The sequence below is a fragment of the Pteropus medius genome, unplaced genomic scaffold (genome assembly GCF_902729225.1).
Source record: "Pteropus medius unplaced genomic scaffold, Ma_sr-lr_union100, whole genome shotgun sequence".
NCBI classification, from domain to species: Eukaryota; Metazoa; Chordata; class Mammalia; order Chiroptera; family Pteropodidae; genus Pteropus; species Pteropus medius.
This window is the reverse complement of record NW_024346667.1, coordinates 4,399,731-4,425,741: the sequence shown is the minus strand read 5'-3', so window position 1 is coordinate 4,425,741 and position 26,011 is coordinate 4,399,731. Positions and strand designations below refer to the sequence as shown.

Sequence of the window (26,011 nt, the reverse complement as noted above, 5' to 3'; positions counted from 1 at the left end):
TACCAATCACTTGGGCCTTTGCAAAAATTTATTTACTGAAATACTAACACTGAAGAAAAATTTTAGGAGCCATAAAATTACCTATTTACCTACAATTTTAACGAAACCATTTCTGTATTTGCTGGTCAATTAGGCACATTTCTCTCACCCTGCCAAAAGCCATCTGGATTTCAGGATTATAAGTACAGTAGTCCTCCCTTATCTGCAGGGATTAGTTCCAAGATCCCCCATTAGATGCCTGAAACTGTGGATACTAAACCCTATGTATGGCATGTTTTTTCATACACATACATACCTGTGATAAAGTTTAATTTATAAATTGGGCACAGTAAGTGATTAACAATAACAATAATAACGTAGAACAATATACTGTGATAAAAGTTATATGAATATGGCATTGTTAAGTAAAATAAAGGTTAATTGAACACAGGCTCTGGGATGTGACACCTCATCTGATAATGGAGACGGCTACTAAGTGAATAATGAGTAGGTAGCATATACATTTGTGGCTACACCAGACAGAGGGATGATTTGTGTCCTGGGTGGGATGGAAGGGTATGGCACCAGTGGCACACAATTTAAAACTTTTTAATTGTTTATTTCTCAAATTTTCCATTTAATATTTTTGGACCAAGGTTGACTGTAGGTAACAAACTGCAGATAGAGGGGGAGCTGCTGTGCAGGGCCGAAAGGAGAAAAGTGCATGTTCGTACGCTGTACTGCTGCGACTAGTATCCACAGAGCACAAAAATTGCATTGCTAATAATATAAAACAATGACTACTGAAAACAAGCAGAATTACTGAAGGAAAATTACCAAGGATGTAAAATAATGGAGTTGCTTAAAGATCGAAGGAAGTTTACACCATACTTCTGCCACAACATTGATTTCTTAGATTTTTCAAATTATTGGTCTAACTTAAGGATCTAAATTGCCAATGTAATAAGTGTTTTAAAATACACTTAAACATACTAAGGAGATAATGAATAGAAAATTCAGCACTCAAAATTGTTTGCATTTTGCTTCCTGTTTTTCATCTTTTCTGGAACAATTCAGACCAAAAGACATTAGGAGGTGCTGAACAATGCAGGCATCCAGCAGGAGAGGTAGGGAGCTGCAGGAGGAGAAGGTGTTCCTGTGGAGGAGGCAGTGGTGGGGTGTAGACTGTTGCAGCCCAAATATGATGAAATGGGCATTCTCTCAGAGGGCTGATCTGACACAGGACATCAGAGCTGAGTAGGGTGAGGGGTACGCCTCTGAGGGGGCGTGAAGAAGAAGACAGAAACAAAAGGTTGATTTCTTGCAGGGGGTTGATCTAATAAGTAGATAATAAGGATAATGTGGGCTAGGTTTTTTATCTGAAAAGGGAACTACAAATGCAAAAAAGGAGAAAATCAGAATGTACTCTATGGCCTTTAGGAGTAGGAGATAGTAAATATAGTGTGTGTGTACGTGCACACATGCGTGTCTTTTTCGCAGTCTATTTAATGCCACATCTCTTGCATTTTTGCGTTTGTAGGTGATTTCATTCTCTAAAATGGCCCCAAGTGTAGTAATGAAGTGTTGTGTAGTATTCCTAAGCGCAAGCAAGCTATGATGTGCCTTATGGAGAAAATGCATGTGTTACATAAACTTCATTCAGCCATGAGTTATGGCACTGTCAGCCCTAAGTTCACTGTTAATGAATCAACAATATATGTATAAAGTGTCCTTACACATAAACACATGTAAAACAAGTCGTATTGATCAGTTGATAAAATTGTCATGATCAGAGGCACACAGGAACCTAACCTTGTATTTCCTCCAGGAGCAATGTTCTGATATTCCTAATTCAGTGTTCACGGCAACTTTATAGAACATAACTATCCCAAATAATGAGTATTAACTCTATGTTGTTTCAAAGTACCTCCACAGTGCCCTTATTAATTACACAGTGGAAAAGAATAACATGGAGAAGCCTGGTAGCTGATCAGTGTGAATATCATCACTAATAGTACAAATCATAGTTGTGTGCCACTTGATAGCATGTATTAAAAACATAGCATCACTTCTGTGTTACTCAGCCAGAACTCCATAATCTGAATCTAATCTTAGAGAAACATCAGACAAATCCAAAGTGAGGAACTTTCTAAAAAATAGCTGGCCTGTAATCTTCAAAAGTGGGAGGATCAAGAAAGAGTTCTCCTTTGAAGGAGACTAAAGAGACATGACAACTAAATGCAACATAAAGTTCTCACTGACTAGATCCTTCTGCTGTGAAGGACAATATTGAGACACTGGTGAGGCTAGAATGTAGTCTAGGATTAGACAGTGGTAAAGTATAGCGTTAATTTCCTGATTTTGATCATCGTATTACAATTATGTAAGAGAATATCCTTGCCATAGGAAATATTTAAAGTATCCTAGAGGTGTTGGGACACCTCGTTCTGAAATTACTTTCAAAGAGTTAAGGAAAATAGTTATTTGTACCCCACTTGAGACCTTTCTATCACTTTGAGATTGTTTCAGAAAATTTAAATTAATACACTGGAAAACAAAGATGTAATAAGTACTATTAACAAAGACAAAAGAGGGTTATTTGCTTTTAACTGACTTGGGCAACCAGAGAACAGTGAAGATACTTCCCAGCAGGAGAGCACGGCAAGAGATGTCACTGCTGTGTGGGTCTCAACTTATTGATAACGATGCTCTTAGGTAGAAATGCCTGAGGCACTTGCCTGGCTTCTGTTACTTGTAGCAAGCCCCCACAGACATTTTCCCCACCAGGGCCAATGTTGTGGCTGGACCAGCCCTTATGGTTCTTATGACTGCAGGACACACTTCAGACAAACCATCAGGGGACTCCAAAGAAGGAGATTTATTATTATTATTATTATTATTCACAGGGCCTAGAGGGTACCCAGTAAGCCCGAGGGGGCACACAGCAGGTTTGGGGGTGTTGAGAGTGAGCTATTTAGGATTTTGTGGGTTCACTGTTTATTGGCTCATTTAAAGCATAACAATGGGAATTAGGATGCAGGAAAGGAGAAATGGGGTTACCCAGGACTTTCTGAAAGAGGGAACTTCATGGGTAAGGGAGGCTTAATTCCTTCTCTGGTTGTTTTGCTGGTAGTTGTGTCATACAGCTGGCAATATGTTTATTCAGGATGGAAGTCTTCTGAAATGGATGCCTTAGCAATCAAGAACTTAATATCAAGCTCTCAATCCATACTATCAAAAAACTTAATGTCAGGCACTTACACTAAAGGGAAAGCAGACAACAGTAAAGGTAATACCTCCCAGCATGGCAACAGATATTACAGACTAGACAGAAATTTCACAGCCGTAGACACCTTAGTTTTCTTACCAAAAATAACAAGGCAGTCAGATGAACATTTGCATTCTCCTCCTTCGCTTTCAGTTTTAAATTTCTTACTGCTATAACCAGTGAGTCAAAAGCAACAGAGGCATTGCTATAACCTTAAAAGCTTAATTTTATAGACTTTATGAAATATCACTATGGGACATTATCCTGGCCTACCACCAACTGAGAAAATAGGGACTTTAAGAAAGCAAGAGCAGCAAATATAGTCTGTATAGAAAAAGTGTAAAGGTTCATGACAGGAAGAATTAAGAACATGTTGTATGATGAGAAAGGCATGATTATGGATAACCAACATGAAGCTGATTAAAGAAACCTCCCTGTTCTCAGTTCTTCTATCATGACTCCAGTACATATCTCTCTGGAGAACTGGCCAATAGAAGAGGCCCCCAGCTCCAATTCTAGGAGGCCAGACTGTCAAGTAGTTCTCTATCAATACATAACTCAAAAGGTTTATGTAGGACAAGTGGCACAGGTGGATGTAGGCTTAAGTGACACTTCCACTTTACAGATGTGTGGCTGAATTAGAACTTCATGGAATACATACTGTAAAATAAGAGGTAAAATCTCTTTTAAAGTGTGGAATTAGTAATGTCCTCAGAGAATCTGAGGACGATTTGCTGTTTGAAGATAGTGATGACTCAGTTCCTAACACAGTAAATGCTTTTGGTGGAGAGAGTCGTCTGGTGTCTAGATGTGGTATTTGATTTTCATGCTTTGGGTCTCGTAATTTACTTAACTTTGAATGTGATTGTTGTCTAGGTTCTTATCTTTATGGCATTTTACACTTTATTTTTTTTATGTTTTCAGTACAGCTGTAATTGTTATACAAGTTTCCATTAGAATTCTGGTGGTTTGTTTTTTTATGTAGCTTACTATGGACTAATGTTCAGTATATAGCATTTGTTTTTCTATTAGGATGGGCAGAATTCCTTCAAATATGTTACTTAATGTTTTGTGTTAAATATTACTGAACTATTGATATAACTCCCTGCAGAGGAAATCATTCTAATTAATTATATTTTGCTACTTGCTTTTCACCCATTTTATTTACATATTTTCTTTGTATATACTGCATAAAAAATGTTTCAAATTTATATTGACTTGCATTTTGCTAACACTAATCACTGAAATTTTAGGCTAGACTTTTGCAGTGCTAAGGTGTATGTGGTGTGATGCGGTTCTGCTCTGTACTACCATTCATTAATCCCAATACATTTCTTTTTGATCATGTGATTTTATACTTTTTTCAACAGACTTTGTAGAATATTACTAATTGTCCAGAAATTATATTTTGTTCTTAGTTTCCAGCTATAGTACTATATTTATATCAAAAAATATTTTCTCTATAAAGTTACTTTAAAATCACTTTCAATATATATTAATAATAGGCTTGCATTATTTTTTCAAAACTTTCCTTGTATAACTAATTGGGATGAGTCTTTACACAACAGTATATTTTATACACTGGCAAATATACTACTTGCAAATTAGTATATGGAACTATTTTTTGTTCCATTTCTTATTAAAGACAGAATAATCTTCATAGTTATAATTTTAATGGCAGCATAGTAGTTTAGCATCTTAATTTGTCTTACTCAGTGAACTGCTTCTTTATGTTGGACATTTAGGTTGCTTCCAGGTTTACTTTTTAAAAAATTTTTAATCATCCTGGCCTCCACTAGAGCTAAAATTCATGTACATAGAACTTAGGTTAAGTAATCTGTTAGAGTAGTATAATCTAGAAGGGTTGCTCATGGTAAAAGGTCTAAGCTTTTTTAATTATTATGCTTTCTGGAACAAGGAGAGTATAAATGAATGTTTTAGTTTTTGTTATGTATATGGATATTGTTTTCCAAAAGGATTATACAAGTTTAGAATATATAAATAGTTCCTGGTTTTATCACAACCTCTGTGGATGTGGATGATTATATTTTTTATTTTATATACTTACAGGTATTAATTTGCATTTTCCTAGTTATAGTAAGGATTAACATTTTTTTCTACGTAACCAATTATTTGTGTTTCTTCTTATATCAGTTGAATTTGCCAGTCATAGAATTTAGATCATACAGGAGACAGTGCTTTTTATTGAGATAGCTCAAAAAAAAAAAAAGTTGTACCTTTATCTTTGAGGGGCCTTTTGAATTATCCCCCCTCTCCTGCAAAAATAAGACTAGGGAACCAAAAGCCATGTCCACTCTCACATAGTATATTTAACACTTAGTAACAATTTGGTAGCTGTGTTCTGGTAAAATAGCTTCATATCTACAGATCTGTGCAAGAGAAAGCTGGGTATTTATACAGTGTTAAGTGGCTGAGAAACCTGATTTGGGAAAAGAGAATCACAGGGTTTTGATTCTGCATTGTTTCTTCCAGCTTCATTTTTTAAACTTTTAAAGCAATTCTGAGAATGTAGAAAACTGATACTTGTCTAATTCGGAAGCAGTTGGTTATATCTTGCTTTAAAGAAACCATTGGCAAAGGAGAAAAGCCTCCTTCCAGAGTATTTAATCCAGGCAATTTTAATAATTATATTTTATTTTTAAGGTATAGTAAAGGGAAATCATGTGTATCTTTGTGTTCTGTGCGTTTAGAAAATCTGGCTATTTTACCTATGACAGCTTCTACCAATTACAGGCAATATATTTAGTGTTGACTAGTGAACCTAAATGTATACATGGAGAAGATACAGGTATCAGAAGGGAGGAACAGGGGAAGGAAAGTATGAGGGAAGATATTTTAAGTGAAAACAGTCTTTTATACGTGCTTTTTTAAAATACTATGTTTTACTAATAGATTGCTTGATATTTTCATTTGGCCATTTCCCCCATCTTACCCTCTTTTTTTTCCTTAACTAAGTTACACTTATTTTATGACGGTTGGGTTAATGACATCTTACTGGGTATTTTTATGAAGCGGCATCCTAAAAGATAACTCTGTATTGCAGGCGTGAAGGATGCAGTCAGTGATTAAATGTAAAATTCTGTCCAGAGACATGATAGAGCCACACTAAACTGCTGCTGCCCACAGGCTATTTGACAGCTGTCTGCCTGCCTTGAAGTGATATTTAAATCACTGCAAAGCGTTAGAAGAAGAATACCAATTTGCATCCAAAACATGCTTCCGAAGCATGAGAAACTTCAGACCAAGAAGCTTTAGACATCACTTTGAAAGGTTTTTGATGAGCAAATCGCAAATATTAACACCTCTAAGCTTGAAATGTTACCTGTTGAAATGGAAAAGTGAATATTCTCAAATGTCCTCACGTTCAAACCAAGAATGTGAAAGGAGATTGAAACAAATTGAGAAACCTAAAAATAATTTTTAACTCCTACCTAGTTGGATGTAGCAAGTTCAATTGGTCAGTAATCTCACCTGGGATTTGAACTTCTAGAAGACTAACAGTCTTTTTATCTTTACGTATTCCAGATTGTTAACACACTACTTTGCACATAGAAGATGTTCAGCACATAGAGAATTGTCTCCCTTGATTTTCAATGAAAAAGACTTTGTCACTGAATGGAGACTGGCACATTTCTATTTCTTAATAAGGAAAAGCTCCCATCTGGTATACGCCAGACATGTCATTGCCAAAGACCATTAAAGCTATGTTGCATTTTTGTAATGACACATAAATTTAAAGACATTTATGAACTGTCAGCATCATTATAAAGCCTTGTATTACCAAGTCTTCACTGACTTGTGCTTTTGTGGTAATCAGAGCCATCTTCAGGGACATGCAGCCTCTCAAGATGCTCTGCTCTCACCATCTTGAGATTATTAATAATTTTTTAAAAGAGGCCCCCGTTCTTATTTCACACTGAGCCCCACAAAGTATTAGCTGGCTCTGCTAATAATTCTGCTTAACACTGTGATAAAACCTGTTCCTTAGAGAGTTCCATTGCAAATTTTAATGTCTTTTAGAAGTACTGGTTAATTATTAAAATATTTGTAGAGTTCATCTTCCTTTTCCTTCCCACCACCCCTTCCCATCACCAGTGGAGTCAGTGCCATAGGGGTGTTGACAGCAGCATGCCTGGCATCTGAAGAAATGGAGAGTACAGGTAGGGAGTGCAGAGGTGGCAGCTAGAGTAGTTGGAAGATTGGTTACATTGAACAAATAAGTGATTTAGCAAATAAATGTACTAAACATAAGAGAGCCACATTTCTCACTGCCTGAAGGGATTTACAGATATTGAAAGGTGGAAAGCTGAAAAGAATACTGAGGCACTGGATTAGAATTGTAGATATTAGCATGAACTTGTGGGCTTTTTAAATTTATATATAGAAATAGTAATAGATACATGTTTATCTAATTGTCTTGTAATTAATACAGTATTTGTGATTGATTTTATGGCAACTACGCAGCATGGTTTATGTGTATGTATATATGAATATGAATATATACACAAGTATGTTTATATATACATACATTTCTTAGTTCTGTACACTGAGAGGGTCTAGAGGAAATGACACCTCAGTAGTAATGAGCACAGCAAGTGCCCAGACCTCTGTTTCTCAGTAACACCCTTTGCTAAAAGGAATCAGGGCTGCTTGAAACATTGGCCAGTTGCAGGGCTGGGACAGTAAACATACAAGATAAACTTAAAACAGCTGTTTTCCAAAAAATAAGGAAATATTCAAAGAATGATGGAGACATGTCACAAGGACCCAGAAGTCAACTGAATTCATACCCATAGACCAAGTATAATTTAAGCAACAAAATAATATGTTAATATCAGATTACAACATTGACTAAAATAGAAATCCATGAGTTCCTAAACAGAGAAGGGAAAACTCTTCCTTTTGATAACGGGCTCAACTGATAAACCCAGATGGGGTGATAAATATAATCACCATTTAACAGCCATTGTAGGGAAGGTGATACAGACAGGAATCGCTGGTGGATACTAGACCGGTAGTTGGAGGGTTGATGAAAGAGAATTAGGATATCGATAGAATACTGTGTACTTGTTTCAGCTCTCATACTGTAAACGGTGTCCTTTTCACAGTCTATTTAATAACACATTCTTTACATTTTTGTGCTTTTTGTTGATTTTGCTGTTTAAAAGCATAGTGGTGGTGTGCTGTCTCTCCAGTGTTCCTACGCACAAGACGGTTGTGATGCACCTTATAAAGAAAATACATGGGTAGATAAGTTTCATTGAGGCATAAATTTTAGTGCTCTTGGCCACAAGTGCAATATTAATGAATCAATTATATGTTAAAGGGTCTTTAAACAGAAACACAAAACACTGTTATGTATTGATCAGTTGAAAAAATGCAACTAAAGGCTCATAGAAACCTAACCCTGCATTTTCTCTAGGATCAGTGCTTCAGTATTTGCTAATTCAGTGTTCACAGCACCTTTAATAAGAATCGAATATATCTTGCCACTAATAAGAATCGAATGTATCTGTCATATAATGGTACTAACACAGTGATTACCATTAATTTTATCAATTTATACAGCTATGTTTTACATTTTAGCTTTAAGTTGTAAAAGTTTGTATATTTGTGAGTTATTCATAAAATATTTCAGAGTAAAAATGGCATTTAGAAGACTTTAATTTCAGCTATGTCACTCTTTAAATTCCCTGGTATGTCATCTCAAAGAATTTTGGCTTATCATTGCTTTATAGTATCTTTATGGAACTACTGGCTTCCAGAGCCTGTGGTTTTAGTTATTAGAATCAATAGATGAAGTCGCTAATTGTATTTATTTAACATTTGGAGAGATAAGTAAAAAGAGAAGGAAAAGACTCAAGCAAATATGAGAAGAAAAGATAATTGGTGTATTCTTCCTCTTTCTTCTAATCAGCTAAATATTAGACAAAACAAATTAGGGACTTGTCTTTGAACAGAAAACAGATGTGCTGAGCATGTTCTTCAGATTTTTTTTAACTGTTTAGATACTGATTTTTGTCTAAAAGTGCGTGTTCAGGGCTGCCAAAATGAAACTTATAATTTTAATTTTTGGTTGAAGTCCCCTTGATGCCTGGCACTTTCCACTATATTAATGCTAGGAAATAAATTTTATTTCCTCTGATCGTTAGGCAAGCTGTTATTCCTCTAATGCAGAGTCACTACCAATTTAGATTTTGGAGAAAAGGAGAAAAATGTATTCTTTGTTGTTGGCTAGGCCAGGCCTTTGGTTACTTGTCATTCAGCAGCTGTAAACAAATTGGATTTTATATATGTATTTTTTTTTAAGGTTTTTTTAGTGTAAATATCTCTAGCCAAAAATCATTACTAATGGTTATTTAGTAATTAAATAACCAAATTAAAACAAATGGACATTTGTTTTGCCCTTTTGTAATCTTATAAAGTGATTTTCATCAGGTGTTTCTCACAGAAACCCTGAATGGTAGGTGAAAATCATAATTTCATAGGTGGGATAACTGAGGAATAGAGAAGCTCTTAACCTTACTTCTTAGAATATTAAGCCTCTCCTTTTCTGGTCTGCATTGTAGGTATTTTTGTTTGTTTTATTTTTTCCTTTTTTTAATATTCCTACCCGACTGCTGTAGAGAATGATTTCTATTTTGCAACAGCTGATCTTTTTCTCCTACAGAGATATTCCAATGCCTTTAGTCAGCTCAGGAGTGGAGCATGGTAATTTGAGAGAGCTGGCATTTGCAAGAATGAAAGACCTTGGAATACAGGTAAGAGTCTGACTATAACTGTTCAAATCAAACTAATCTGAAACAAAAAAAAATTTGATACTGTCACACTTAAACTTACGAGTTTTGTCAAAAAGCTTTCATACATTGAAAGCATTCTTACTGTATAACATGTTAGAGTTGAAGCTAGTAGTTGCAAAGAATGCATGCCATCCATTCCATCCCTTACACTCCTCTGCTTTCTTCCAAAAGAGTGTAGATCTGTTGATTTAATTGTTGGTTTGCATTTTCAACCTGGGCTCTGCCTTCAGAGATTCTGATTCACTAGGTCTGGGATGGAGCTATAGGATGTTCTCAGGCACAATACAAATATGGACAACACTTTGAAAGCCGTCATTTGGAGGATTACATATTGTGTTTGTGGACTTAACCCAAGACATTTTATTTTTAGCCAAATTATTTATAGAGAAAGTATTTCAGAAAATTGTCCAAAGGAGTTTGTGAACATTATTGGTTTATTCTACCCACTTCCCAAAAATGAACTACTTCAAATTCTAAAAAAAAACAGCTAATGTATTTATAGTAATTAATAGCACCAAACAAGATTGCCTGCTCTGTTCCCCAGTCTCCAGCTGTCCTTGATCTCCATCTCCTCTCTCCTCTGAGAATACCACCACCGAGTGACTGATCTGGCCTGGTTGTCCTGATAACCCACCATCTCGCTATTGTCTTTAACCCTGCACCACTCACAAACCTTGATAGTCTCTCAGTAACTGCGGCTGAGTCTTAAAGACTGGAATTCCGTCATAGCCAAAAGACATCGTTCACGTAGGCAATGTCTTTACCAGAAAATAAGCACACACACCAACCTCTGCCTTTTAAAAAGCATCCCCCCCCAAAAAAAAAAGTATGCAAGAGTACATTTAGAGCATGTAACTATAGTACGTTCACATGCAAACTACTATATAGAACTGCTAGAGTTAAAAGACAATGTATAAATGTGATAAGACTTATTATAGAGGCTTGTGATCCTACTTTGCTATACAATTTTTATTTGAGTTCATGGAATCCACATCAGTAAAGCATTATTATCTTGGACTGGTTCCTGGAGCATGGAAATATCTTCGTTTTTATAGAACAGAATAATGAGTTCTTATTTTTCCCATGGAATTCTGTACATAATGACAGTCCTTCATAAATATACTGATGGTAGTACAGCTTACATGACATCATTAAATTTCCTAGGTTGATCTTTTCTCACTGGTGGAAATGTTAGAATCCTGAAAATAATTTTTACAGTTTGTTCTATAGGGAAAAATATACCATAGGACATATAATGGAATACTGTAAAGATTTTGTAATTATAAACGTCAGCCTGTGTAGCATACAGAGAGCAGTATCACTCTCTGGGAAAGTTACAATGCACAGTAGCAGATTAAATCTTTAAAGGAATTATGCAGAAGTGATACATATTTTTTCCTTTACACCAGTATTTCCTGAATATATTACCATGGGATCCACTACCCATGTATCATCAATTAACATCCCAGGAAACCACTACCTAATAGAACATTATGAAGTCTGTTTCCCCAAACTAAACCAGACTTTGGGATCATTACAGCTTTAGTGACAAATATCCTTTTCATGGAAACTACTAATACCCATAATATCCATTTGCTATTTTAAAAAAATAAGACTCCTTGAGTTTTACCTAGAAGCTTGAATGTCCAGCCAGCGAGCACATTTCTTAGGGTCTCTTGCAGCATTTTATGGCCACATGACTAAATTTAGGCCACATGACTGAGGCTGGGCCAATGGCATTTATAAAAAGTAGCATTTATTTAAAAAAAAAAAAAAAAAAACCCTATGTAGCATTCACACTGGGTTGTGGAAGAAGTGAGAGTCGCATCACATATGCTTGGCCATGCAGACTAGGCATTGCATCCATATCATCTGCAGGCAGTTCTGTGTCTACCAGGGAACCTTAAAGAGCCATTTGTGACTGTGGTTCAGATTGTATAATAAATGCGTCAAGGTACCTTTTTTCTTTCTTTCGTTCTTTACTCCCTCCCTCCCTTCCTCCCATCCTTTTTCCACAATGCTGTTCTCTGCTAAAAAAAAAAAAAAGGAAAAAAAGCATCCCTCTGACATTTCTAAAGTGATACAAATATAATGATGCTAAAAATATTAATGCCGTAAAATGGTGAAGGTTCTTAAAAATTAGGAATTTGCTTTTTACTCTTGTGTGTACATAGTTTTGGATCGCACTTTCAGATACAAATATATCAGTCAGATCCCCTGGGTAAAACTGTTATCACATTTTAGGACATAAGTTCATTTCTTCCAATATTATATATTGATCTCCTTTGAATTCTAAACTTATTTTAAAAGCAATATTGTACTAACTTCATACAATTCCATTCCATTTTCCTTCAGATTTATTAAAGACGGCTTCATTTTTAAATGCAGGGTTTTTTTTTTTTATCTCAATGTAAATTGTGTCCAAACTTAATTTTGAGCCCAGAGTTTGGTGGTATAATTGCTCCCCTCCCCCACTTTTTTTTTTGGCAGTGCCGAGATGTAAGAACCAGAGAGGTTGGAATTCAAGAAATTCATCACAAAGTACGGCCATACCAGGTTAGTTTCGTCATTTTATAGAGAGAGTGGATCCTGCTCGTAAATCTTTCTTTCAAGCTTGTACTCACACCCTCTTACCAGTGGGACTGAAACCCAGAAGTTATTGAGTAAACCAAGAGCAAAGCGTCATCGTGGATCAAATACAGATATCAAGCCAGGAAAACCCAGTATGAGGGTGGCTGGACTTTAGAAGAGCCATGTTAGGAAAACCAGGTCTGGACTTGAGATCAGCATTTTTCAGTAGGACTTTCCACAGTGTTGGAAATGTTCTGTAATCTGTGCCGTCCAGTGTGGTACAAGCCGCCAGTCACACATTACTATTAAGCAGTTGAAAGGTGGTTAGTGCAACCGAGGAACTGAGTTGTTAATTTTAATTAATTCAAATGTAAATAGTCACATGTGACTAGTGGCTACCTTCAGGTAGATCTAGATGTGATCTGCTTGTCTCTGTGTACAGCTGTTAAATTATTGCCCATTTGTGGCAATCAAATGATCGGCTCTTATCAACAGATAGGGACTCCATGAAACTTAAGCTTAATGCCTGAAGGCATTCATTGTTAGTGATGAATTAACGTCTCTCTGATATATCTTTAATGTCTAGCTGTGTGCACAGTTTTCTGTGGGATTTAGCCCTTTTGTGGAACCCTCTTTGAGAAAGGCTAGATAGATGCGATCTGCATTGATATTTCTGTCCTCGACATGAATTGTTCGACATTTTTCACATTTGGAAACTTTTGAGGGAAAAAGTAGACTTAAGCACAGTTAATTTTGCAAAATTCTTGTGCAGTCCAGTTACTCAGAAAACGGTTAAGAAGGAAGATAAGTATTAGTCTGAATTTTCCAACTCATTATGAGTATAGTCTGTCCATTTTCAGAATATATCTGTGCATGACCATGCCCACGTATGTAGGCTTGGATTTTCTGTGGTATGCATATTGTTATAAATTGCTTATATTAATGCAAAGTATAAAGGCTACTTAACGATGGGTTGAAAATCAAAAGCCTATATAGATTTCTACCACAAAAGCCTCCCCCAAAGCCACTCTCCAGTGATTGGGTTTTCTTTAATGTTTTGATCTCATAACTAGGCATAATATTATAAAGGCCCATGGGATGCCATCAAGGAACAAGTGACTTGTGACATGTTTTTTCCCCCAAAAAGTAGTGGAGGAGGTAAGGACCAGAAAATGAAACCATTGAGGACCTGACAGTTCTGGGGTTCAGGTGCTCCCAAGAGCCACACATGTGACATAGTGTGTAATTTTACCTTAGAGACTGTTCATGGAGCATCAAAGATTTAAAGACATGGAAGCATTTACTGAGCATTAATCTTATAAGAATCTCAAGGTTAATGAAATTCACATATTTATGAAACTGTAAAATTGTTTTCCTTTTATAATAGTTCATGACAAGGCACAAACTCATTGATGATATTCGAGAGTAGACAAGTAAAAAGAAGCACAATCCATGATTATTATGATTATTCATTCTTTATCCGTAAGTGTGGTTATTAGCCTAAATAAATACATATAATTATAAAAATGAACTTTGTTCTCTCATTTTTAAAAAAACTGTGTTTTTTTATTAAACAGATTGAATTGGTAAGGAGAGATTATGTTGCAAATGGTGGCTGGGAAACATTCTTATCATACGAAGACCCAGATCAAGACATTTTGATTGGCCTCCTGCGATTACGGAAGTGTTCAGAGGAAACCTTCCGTTTCGAATTGGTTGGAGGTGTCTCCATTGTCCGCGAGCTGCACGTGTATGGAAGTGTAGTCCCTGTGAGCAGTCGGGATCCTACTAAATTTCAGCATCAGGTATCCTGTATTCCGTTTCTATTTGAGTCTAATTAAGAAATTGCCAAAAGAGGGAAAGAGAAAAGGAATGGGGGAGGAAGGAGGCAGAGGAAGAGACAGCAAAAGAAGGGGAAAGGGAAGTATAGAAACAGAGGAACCAATATTTTAGTTGCTCAGAGATGGCTTCTCTCCATATTGCCCCCTTTGGATGTGAGGTGGGAGGAGGAAGAGACAAATTGAGATTCAGTCAAGTGGATGTAATATTAGATTGAATCATATGAAATGCTATTTTTGAAAGTTAGAAATGGTTTAATACCAGCAATTTCAAATGATTCAACTATTATGGAATCAAAAGAGATAATAATGTGAGAGCACTTATGAAATAATTAAAGCACTTCATAAATGCAAGCTATGTGGCATATAGTGGAACACTATTCCACTCCCCCCAGACAACCTAAAAAAGTAAATAAATAACTCAAATTTCAGGGAAATGGCTTAAAGCCACTAATGGTGGATGTAGCATAGACCCCAAAACTGGTGAATTACAAATATTGCCTGGTTTCAAAGCCTTTTAGAAATTGCAAGGATGACAGCTATTCCATATAAAATTAGATGCCCTAGACTTCATCACCTGGAGATTGCCTAGAACTTGTTTAAAAAGGCAGAAGTTGAGAGGCAGTTACCCTCTTGCTGTGAGTAGATTACATCATCTGCAAAATACCTTTTGGTTTTTGTTGCAAAGTTATTCTTTTTTTTTTTTCTAGTCTGCTGTAGTGCACTTTTGATATAACTGAATGGTTCCTCTTTCCTTACTCCCATAAATGGTTTTTTATCACTGTTATTTTAACAATTAACTAAATATTAGCCTTCTTGTTTTATAGACTCCTCTTAATGACTTCTTCTTAACTCTCTGTCTCCATTGTCCCTTGTAGGGATTTGGCATGCTGCTGATGGAGGAAGCAGAAAGAATAGCTAGAGAAGAACATGGATCTGGGAAAATAGCTGTTATATCAGGTAAGTGGAGGAAGGCAAAGTTCATGATTTATTCACATATTTAACTTTGTACTACACTTAAAACTTCCTCAAGCTCTCTTACCCCTATTTATGTTCCAAACTGGACAGAACTAAGTAGTTAAGACTTGAGCTCAAACACAAAGAAAATTCCTATAAGCAATGTGGTGGAATAGAGCTTTCAGAAGCACTCCATTTGAGTGGCAAGGCCTGTATCCTGTCTCCTCGCCATCTGTCTCAAGAGTCATCAGTCTGTCACACTAGTCGTCATGGTCAACTATTCTCTTGTACATTTTGCCCAGTTACTTTGGGAAAATGAAGTTTGATGATATGGATCTAAGAAAAATGTAAACCAATGTGGAGATTATCAAAATTCAGAAAATTAAAATAGAATATCAGTTGTCTTTACAGCATGTTTACAGGGAGAGTTTCTTGTTCTTTAAATATTATTCTCAGTGGCTTTTCCTGGGGACCAGCTTTCCTCTGGTTGGAAGTTTCCCCATACCTTATCTAGGACATCAGATAATTGGAGAAGCAGGCATGAAAAGAACATTCTGGTATACGTGGAACAAGAAATAATGTATACACCCTTTTAGTTCTCCTTAGCATTGTATCCTTACAAAATTTACTAATTCCAAAAGAACCTAACATGGTAAAAGCCAGGATCAAAATATAGGTTATTTTCCTCCAGCATTTGTTTTCTCACTAGATTGCTGCATTCTTAAAGACAGATTGTTCTTCTAAGAACATAATCTTTTCTGAAATTGAAAGTTGAAATGATATTTTTTTAAAAAAGAAGTTGTTGCCAATCACATATCAATACCCTTGCCCAGGTTTTAATGATTATAATTATAAAAATGTAATGACCCAGGCTCAGTTAATCATTTGATCTGACTGTGGTTTTTGGCATTATTTAGACAGATTAATAAAGCATTTCTTAACATGGCTAGCTTTATCATTTTTCCTGTTATTTTTAATCCCACTAAAGAAGAAGAAACTAAATGAGGCTTACCTGATTAGTAGTGATACGTATAATAAAAAAATGTTTACCTCTCAATTGTTTAACCTCTGGTCCACATGCATCTGTGGAGGGCTGAGATCACTTGGAATTTCAGTAGCCTGTGTTGCTGGAGCACAGTCAGTGTTCTCAGTACAGTACTTCTCAAGCTTTAATGTGTTTGTGCATCACCTGGGGATCTTGTTAAAATGCAGATTCTGACTCATTAGGCCTGGGCTGGGGGCCTGAGAGCCAGCATTTCTAACAAGCTCACAGCGATACCTATGCTGATTATCTTCAGGCCGCACTTTGAGTAGCAGGGTTTTAGTATCCTCTTCTAAATGTAGTATTCTCTTCTATTAAGGTGAGGATTCTCTGTGACCCTGGCAGTGCCTGTACTCTCAAAGTCTAATGTGCAATCACGTGATTTTCTGGTTATCTGTGGGAACCTAATTAACCTTAGAATGGAGAGCACTGGTTTTCTATCCTTTCTCCACATTATTTCATTTGCCTTCATGATCTCTTTTTTTTTTTTTTTTGAAATTACATGCAGAGAGGGCCCCTGACTTACCTGAGGTCACATTTCAATTGCCCATAAGAGCCTCAGTTTCTGCCTTTCATGAGCAGGGTGCCTTTCTAAGTAGAAATCAGCATCCATACTCATTCTAGCTTTTTATCATAATCTAAATAATAGCTCAATTTCAGATCACCTGCTTATAGAATTTTTAAAATAACAAGAAGAGACTTGCTAAAAATAACATGGAAGAGCCTTTCTCCTTATCAGCTCCTACAATTAGACTACTAGATTTCTGGACAGGGGGTTTCTTTTGGTCAGGGGGTTTCTATAGGAACATCCCTAGAAGGCCGCCTTGGAACTAAAGTGAGTTCTGTGGGAGAAAGGAAGCATTACTTCCTGTCACTCTGGTCTATAAGCACAATATCACTTTCTATCAGGGAAGCCACCTAGGGCTTTGACTTTCCATTTGACTCAAGATCTGATCATTCAAATGAAAAAGCTACTACTTGAGATGTCCATTATTCATAACTTTAAGGAGAACAGATTTAAAGTTTATTTTTATAACACGTTTTTTATGTTTTCCCCTTCCGTGTTTGATCATTTTGACTTTGGTCTTTTGATTTCAGTGCAGTGATTGTATGTACGTGTGCGTGCGCGTGCGCGCTTAAGAGAGACAGAGACAGAATTAGTTTTTGTAAAAAGTCAGTTATTCTCCATAAGCTGGTCTTTAGAATGAAAATCTCTTTGTGAAAGTACCCATGTTTGTGTGCTTCATTTCTTCATAATACTTGATTAGATGTGGCATTTGGGGATGGGATGTGGTTCAAGTCTATTTCTGTATTATCAGTAACTCTTCTTGTGATATTGGATAATTTTAGTTGATCTTCATGGATCTTTATCCTTACTAAAAACAAGTATGGGCTGTTATCTTTTACAATTTTTACAGTCTAGAATTCTGCCCCTTAGTATCTTAATTTCTTTTAGTTCTCAACATGACCAGTTGTTCTACTGATTACATTTTATGTAGATTCTTTTCTGAAACCATATTAGGAACCCCATTAATTTCATCAGTAGCTGATCTCATTCTCATTGTAGGTTGGGTACTGGACAATAAAAATGATGATTTTACCATAGGTAGCTGAATCCTCTTAGTAATTTGTGGACACTTGTTAACTTCAGTCATTGCTGGTGGTACTTTGTGACCTGTCTTACAATTTTTTCTGACCTCGTCCTCAGTTTGTAAATCCATTCTTGTTCTGCTTCGTAGGCTTTTGTAAAACTCGTATACAGTAGTGGCCTAGATATTTTGCCCTCGCATAACCAGTACCTTGGGTAAGGAAGAGACAGATCATTTATCATGCTAGTTATGATAACTAGAATGCATTTATGTAGAATTTTTTAAAATTATATTCTGATTCATTATGATTTCATCTTGCCAGCATATTTTCTGTTACTTGGATTTATACTCCTTGATTCTGCCTCTCATCAATATTATTAACTACACAGTAGATTTGATTTGAATCACTAGTCAGAAAAACTCCATGCATTCTATTTTTCCCTATTAAAAACCAGTTTTTAATCTACATTATCTCAATATATTTTGTTTATAGAAGATATTTATATTTTATCACTGACTTATTTTTTAAAAGATAAACTTTATAGCTACATGAGAAAATTGAAAATTTGTTTATCAGCGTTGAATGAAGCACTCTCTTAAAGAGACTTACCGTTTATTCATTCTATTTTTTTTAACTATATATAATTCTTAGTAAACTGACTGTTTTAAAGTTAACTATCAACTCTAAACGTGAAAATTAAAGCAAAAATGAAATGTTTGGCTATTAAGTATCTCCTACCAGGGTTGAGAGGGCAGTTGGACGAAGTACGAGATGCCGCCTCTGCCTTTGAGACACATTCACATTGGGCTGGACAGCTAACTCAGCCCTCGCCCTGCAGGTTGTCCCGAACTGCAGAGGAAGATAAGTTTACTCCCTACTTAGACAGTTTCGCAACTCAGCATTAGTTGCTTCAGAGTAAGAAAATAATCTTTTCCTATGTGTAAAATGGGTTAAATAGGTAATATAAGAACAGTTTATAAAATAATGTATTTTATAATAATTTCAGGAAATAAGTTAATAGCTGCTAAATGTCTAGGCAATTAATGAGTCCCTATTAAGTCCAAGTGCTTCAGTATCTCTCACCAGCTTACTCCTGTAGCATCTGTCAACACATATCTGTTAAGGATTAACAAATCTTATCAACTTAAAAGCCATGATGTTTACTTGGATGATCAGCATTCTTTCCTTTAAAAATGTTAAGATGAAGCAAAGCAGTTTTTTCTCTTATGATGTAAAGTGCAAGAAATTATACAGTAGAACCTAACCACATTTGAAATGCCACCTCTAATAATCACCATGGAAACAGAAGATCTCTGATGTCACACTGCTTATACCGTTTCCAAAAAGCCAAATATAACTGTCGATAGCCACTATTTAAAAAGCCACTCAGTACCATCAGCAAGATGATTTTTTTTTTCTTTTGGCAGTTTTGGCTAGGTATCAGATCCAATCATGTTACTGTTTCTGTTTGCAAAGCTAATTACTATGCATCAAGACGAACAGCTATTCCCCAAGCTCCCCCTCCTACCTTCGTCATAAGCAGTATTCTATTTGTGTTCTTTCAAGTAGAAAATTAATATGGCCATTGGCCAAAAATTGTACGAGGTTGATATCACACAGTGATGGTGAGAAATGAGGAAAATGTCTGAATGGTTGATGACAGAAATCACTGAAGTCAGAGACTAATAGCCATTTTGTTTAAACCTATTAGAAAAGCAAAGAAAAGGGGAGAAAAGAAGGGCTTAAATATAGGGCGAGTAACCGAGTCACTGTGGAAATGAGATCATTCTAAATCATGATGCTCAGAGTTGTATGACTAAAGGCACATCTCCAGTTCCTACCAGTGAGAAAAATCAATGTGCCTGTGCCGTGTATGATCCAATGTGGCTTCCTAGGACTGAAATTAATGGTCTTGTACCCCAGAACTACTGATTAATGAAATAATATGTGGGCAGAAAATAACAGTTTTGTTTCATTAAACTACAAATGGCTGAGATTTACTTAATGGACCCCAGAAACTTCACCTATATTCCTGGCTGCAACACATCTCTCTCCGTTTGAGGTGAAGGCAGTTTTATTCTTTGCATTATAATCTAGTTGAAAAGAAGGGTACATTTGTAACTAGATCTGTCTGGTAATGGACACAGGAAGCCTGCCAAATGCAAACCAGTTTGTGCCACATGTGCATGTGTTAATATAGGACTTCTCAGAAAGGAAGGAAAAAGATTGCTTGCTCTTTTATAGTTTCTATGTCATCCTTTTACATAATTTATTTTTTGATAAATTATTTCCTAATTAAATGCACATTGTTAGGGTTCTATATATTTCTCTCTTTCTTCAATTTGGTATTCTAACAATGATCATACACCTTTATTTTTTTTGGTGCATGTTCCAGTAGGATTTTGTTGTGATGAATATCTTTTTAAAGACAATAAATAAAACAAAATATTGCTTTTATGAGAACTTTATTAATTTCAGCATAATTATTAATCGGACCAGCAGTGATGACAGAATACTATTTTGCTATTTAACAAATTAGCTAAATGTTTGCTAATTGATGTCTATATTTTAACTGGACTCTGAAAGCATTGTTGCATAGCTTCTCTCAGGACTCTATTCCCTGATTTTATATTTATACATTTGTACCTGAATCAGGTACCAGTTTGTATACATGGCCTATCAAGTACATTAGACCCATCCCTCAGTTGGTATCACGTGACTGTTAATTAATGCATGATTTTCAGATATTTCTGAATAGGCCACTAGCAAGTTTGCAGTATTTGGATACAGTGGGCAACTGAATTTTTGGTGAAGTTTCCTAGGCAGAAGCTAGAGACACCAGCAGGTAGTGGCTTGTTGGCATTTGAGGAACAGCAATTGGCAAGTGCCGTTGCTCCTCCCAGGTCCATGCTGTTGAATCTTCTCGTGTCTCAGGAACGCGCATGTTGAAGTCTCAGGATAGCCTTGCTAATGTTGACACATATTTGTAGACTTTTTCTCCCCATTCTCATTTCTCTTAGTTTATGGCTATTGGAAATGGTGATTGTACACTTCTGCTTGGGAAAATGAATAGGTTATATCATGAGGTTCCTAATAATATTCCTGAGAAGTCTGGAAGCTTTGATATCAATGACTTCCTTTATTGTAAAATTAGACACTTCATTGGCTTTTTTCTAAGGAAGGAAGCCTTAGCCAAAGTAGTCTAGCCTCCACTACTCACCATCTGCTGTCTGTCATAAAGTTTGTTGCAATGTTAGCTCCTTTTTAATGTAACTTTAGTATAATTAGTACTGTTTTTTTTCTCTAAATATTTGACAGTGCTATCATTCATTTCAAATTTTTTTAATTCATTGAATTCGATAAAGCTTTTCTCTTTTAAATTTAATAGAGGCAGGGATTTGGCAGATTCTTTGCCTTTGGGTGAGCAGATAACTAACTGATGCTGGAAAGACAGCCTTTTAGTTAGGGCATTTTTCATTCCAACAGGACACACAGGAAATTTCTTATTCTTTAGTCAGCCTGGCTTAAACTGTTATCTCTGACCAACAGCTCACATTTCCAAGACATTAACTGGTGGATTTAGGGTTTTAGATTGCGGCCATGGGAAAATGTTTCCTTATATACCCCCATTGTCTATGTAAGCATCCAGTTGTCCAGTTTATCCACAACTTATGAAGGAATCACTAATGTACGGTATACTGGTCCATAAGCCCCGGACCTGTACCCTATGGGGTCTGTACCTCTTACACTAAATCCTACTTCTTAATGGTGGTTTTGGTTATCTATTGTATAATATACACCATCTCAAAAAATTCAGTGGCTTAAAACTACAACGATGTTATTTGCTCAGTGATTCTGTGGGTCAGAAATTCAGCAAAGCATAGAGATGCTAGCTCATCTCTGTTGCATGCTGTCTAGGGCCTCGGCTAGAGTGGCTCAAATGGCTGGCCGTTGGCTGGAGTGGCTGGTCTGAAGTCTTAGTTCTAGCTGGTCGCAGGGGCTGAGTAGGGGCTGTCTGCACAAGTACCTTGGTTCTTCTTTATATGACGTAGGTTTCTCATAGCGTGAAGGCTAGGTTCTAAGAGGAAGGAGGAGAAGTCTTCAGCTTAGAAGTCTCAGAACATCTTATATTCATAATCTATTGCTATGTAATAAATTACCACAAAACTTGGTGGCTGAAAACAACAAGTAGTTATCTCACATTTTCTTTATGTCAGTAATCTAGAAGTGACTTAGGTGGGTGCCTCTGGCTCAAAGTATCTCATAAAGCTACAGTTTAAGGTGTCATCTGGAACTGTCATTTCAAGATTCAATTGGGGTTGAAGACTCCACCTCCAAGTTCACTGCGTGGTGTGTTTGGCAGGCTTCGGTTCTTGTTAGGGCCGAAGTTCCTCACCATGCCACAGGGGCTGCTCAGCACACGGCAGCTTGCTTCCCCCAGCACAATGATCATAGCCTTGAGGTGGAAGCCATAGTCATTATAACCTTGTCTCAGAAGAAAGTCAAGGAGTCCAGCCCCGCTCAAGGGGAAGGGATTACACAGACCGTTAATAGCAGAAGACAGTGAACTTTGGGGTCATCTTAGAGACTGCCTACCACAGTGTGACTTCTGCCCCATTCTGTTAGTTAAAGAAGTCATTGGACCAGCCCAGATTTAAAGGCAATGGAAATACCTCTTCTTAGAGAGGATATGGTGGTGGGTGGTGGCTATCTGTGGATACTAAGTGATAGAATATGTTTTCATTAACTTGCAATTAATAGACATCCAGCCCCTTTCTATAAGAAACTTCATTTAGCCTTCTCTCAGGATGGATGGTCTTTGGCCATACCTGGATTCAAAGGTTCTTGTTTCAATCCTGTTATCAGATTTTCATGCCAATCATGGTTACTTGTTATTTTCTGAGAGACTACCTTTGGGATTACAATTAACATCTTAAACTTATAACAACCTAGTTTGAATAATGCCAGTTTAATTCTAATAATATATAAACATGCCATCTCTCTTTATTATATTGCTGCTGTCAGAGATTACATCTTTATAAGTGATTTATATCACTTAGCATAATGCTTTCAAGGGTCATTCCAGTTGTCACAAATAGCAGGATTTTCTTCTTATGGCTGAGTAAGATTCTAATGTATATATATACCACAGCTTCTTTATCTGATCATTCATTGACAGACACTTCGGTTGTTTCTGTGTCTTGGCTATTGTGAATAATGCGGCAGTAAACATGAGATTGCATATATCTCCTCAATATCCTGTTTTCATTTCCTTTAGATATATACCCAGAAGGGTAATTGCTAGATCACATAGTAGTTCTGTTTTTAATTTTCGAAGAACCTCTTGCATAGTGGCTGAACCAAATTACATTCCCCTCAACAGTGCACAGGGGTTCCCTTTTCTCCACATCTTCACCAATGCTTATCTCTTGTCTTCATGATAATAGCCATTCTAACAGGTGCAAGGTGATATTTCACTGCGGTTTTTGATTTGCATTTCCCTGCTTAGTGATATTGAGCACCTTTTCATGTACTTATTGGCCATTTGGATATCTTCTTTAAAAAAAATGTCTCTTCACTTCCTCTGCCCATTTTTTAATCTGTTTTTTTTTTATTATTGAGTTGTATAAGTTCTTTATATATTTTGAATATTAACTCTTTAGTCAATATATGGTTTGCAAATATTTTCTCCCATCCTGTAGGTTGCCTTTTCATTTTGATTTTGATGTTATACAGAGCTTTTTAGTTAAATGTAGTTCCGCTGGTCGATTTTTGCTTTTCTTTTGTGCTCCCTTAGTTCTTTGTCCATGGTTTTTCCTTTAGCTCCTGAGCATACTTAAAACAGTCGGCTTTGCCTAGTAATCCCAGTGTCTAGGCTTCCTTGGGTATAGTTTAGTTTCTGTCGAATTCTTTTTTTCTGGTGAATGAGTCTCATTTCCTGGTTTTTCGTATGCTTCACAATTTTTTGAGAACTGCACATTTGAGTATTATCAAAATCATATTCTCCCCCTCCTCAGGGATAGTCATCCGTTTGTAGAGGGACTTTTCTGAACTGTTTCTGCAGTCATCTTCTTTGTAGCATGTGGCCACTAAAATTTGTTTCGTTATCTCTTTAATCAGCCTGTGACCTGACAGGGATTTCCTTAAATGTTTGGATCTTTAAAAAGGGATAAGGAGAGGGGGGTAAATGTCTATTCAAATCTTACAATAGCCATCGTAGAGAAAGCCGCCTAGCGGGGAGTGGGAGGGAACAAAACAAAGGCAAGCATCTGCTCTAGTCCCTCCAGGACCTTCAAAACCAGACAAAATGCACAGCCCTACATTTTTGGAGAACACAGGCTTACTGCCCGCCCTGGCTCCAGCCAGCCATTCTAGGAATGGGGGTGGTAGATGGTTCTCATCTGCTGCTCTCTCACCAAAGTTCAGTGGCCTCCCTTCATCAAGCATTCCTCTAAGTGTCTTTTCAGGTTCTAGTGTCTCAAAAAGTTGGGGTTTTTTGTTTTTGTTTTTTCCCCCAGCTTAGTGGTTGTTTCAGTGGAGGAACTGATCTCTGGAATTCCCCTACAGCACCATTTTCCTTCTTAAAGTCTATTTTTTAAAAGACTATAAATAGAAGGGATCTCTTTTCTTTCCAGGTTGTAAATAGCACAGTCTTTAACTTCTGCAGAGACACATAATGATTTGGGACAATAGCAAAGTAATGAGAATGATCTGTGACATAGCAAACATTTCACACTGGTGGGAACAGAGCCACTCTGTTTTGAACTAGATGATCGTGGACCCTCCTTTGTCAGACTCTCTGTGAGGAAGAAACCCTGTAAGAGCTATAGGCTAACCCACCAGCATCACCCTACTGTGGGTTACCACAGTAGCTTCTGTTTAGATTCTCCATACTTGCGTTACAAGTTACCTTTTATTTTTTGTTCCTTTTTGCTTTGTTATTGTCATAACCATTTCGAAATGGATAGAGGACTCTTTAGGCTGCTGGGTAGCACGTTGGATCTTACATGACTCCTGAGATAGTCTCTGTCTCTTCCAAGGTGATGGAGAACAGTGTACTAATATGCTGTAATAATGATTTTCACTAACCAACTACTTTCAAGAGCTAAGGTTACATGTGGGTAATCTTACAAGATTTTTAATAGAACAGGAAGAAAAAAATTTCTTTCAAACATTTAGGGTCATTATGTAGTTCACTTCCAGTGTTCAGAGTAAAAACCTTTCCCAACTCTCATATCAGTGTACATTGTTGAGAAGTGAAATATCGCCATCCTAAGAGATCAATGAGATATAGTCTCATTTCAATAGTAAATGAATGAAACTAATGAATACATTTGCCTTGAATTAATGCTGCTAGGCATATACCAAGCATCAATAAATAGTTGATTACTTGAACCCAAAAAATAATTAAAACAATTTCTTTTTTTATTTTACTGATTTTTTTTTTATTAAATGATCATGAATCATCATCTCAGTCTTTTGCATCTAATCAGAAAAATCAGATTTAAGTTTCAAAGGATAGAATTAGCATATTTTCTGTCTCTTTTCAAGTTCGGCCTTAGGAATGTGACGTGCGCTCAGTTTTAATGCAGTCCAGCACAGAACCAGCGAGGGAGGACAGCTTGTGTCCTAACAAAGGCAGCGTCGAAGGGCCAGGCGCGCCTCCGGATCTCATCCATTTTCCTGGATGACATGAAAATATTTAAATGATTAGGCCAGAATTTTTCTTTCCTTGAAAAATTCTAGGAGATAAATCTTTTAATTTCCAAGCTTCTGGTACATACTCAGTAAATACTTGATCAGTTAAATTTCCTTCATTATTTCTTCTATTAAATCACAAATATGTATTTTTTTTAGTCCAGTTAGAATCACTAAACCCAGTTTTGTTTGATTTTCCATATGCATGAATAATTGTTTCCTCACTTACACGAGCATTCCCATAGTT

General features: G+C 36.5%; 1 protein-coding gene across 1 annotated transcript in view; it reads left to right on the top strand.

Moving 5' to 3' along the window:
• ELP3 (elongator acetyltransferase complex subunit 3) overlaps positions 1-26,011 on the top strand; it is a 71,965-nt gene that overhangs the window by 34,399 nt on the left and 11,555 nt on the right. The window contains exons 11-14 of the mRNA XM_039875899.1: positions 9,939-10,029; positions 12,559-12,624; positions 14,217-14,444; positions 15,356-15,437. Coding sequence (XP_039731833.1) covers positions 9,939-10,029; positions 12,559-12,624; positions 14,217-14,444; positions 15,356-15,437 — 467 coding nt within the window. The remainder of the gene's footprint in view (positions 1-9,938; positions 10,030-12,558; positions 12,625-14,216; positions 14,445-15,355; positions 15,438-26,011) is intronic.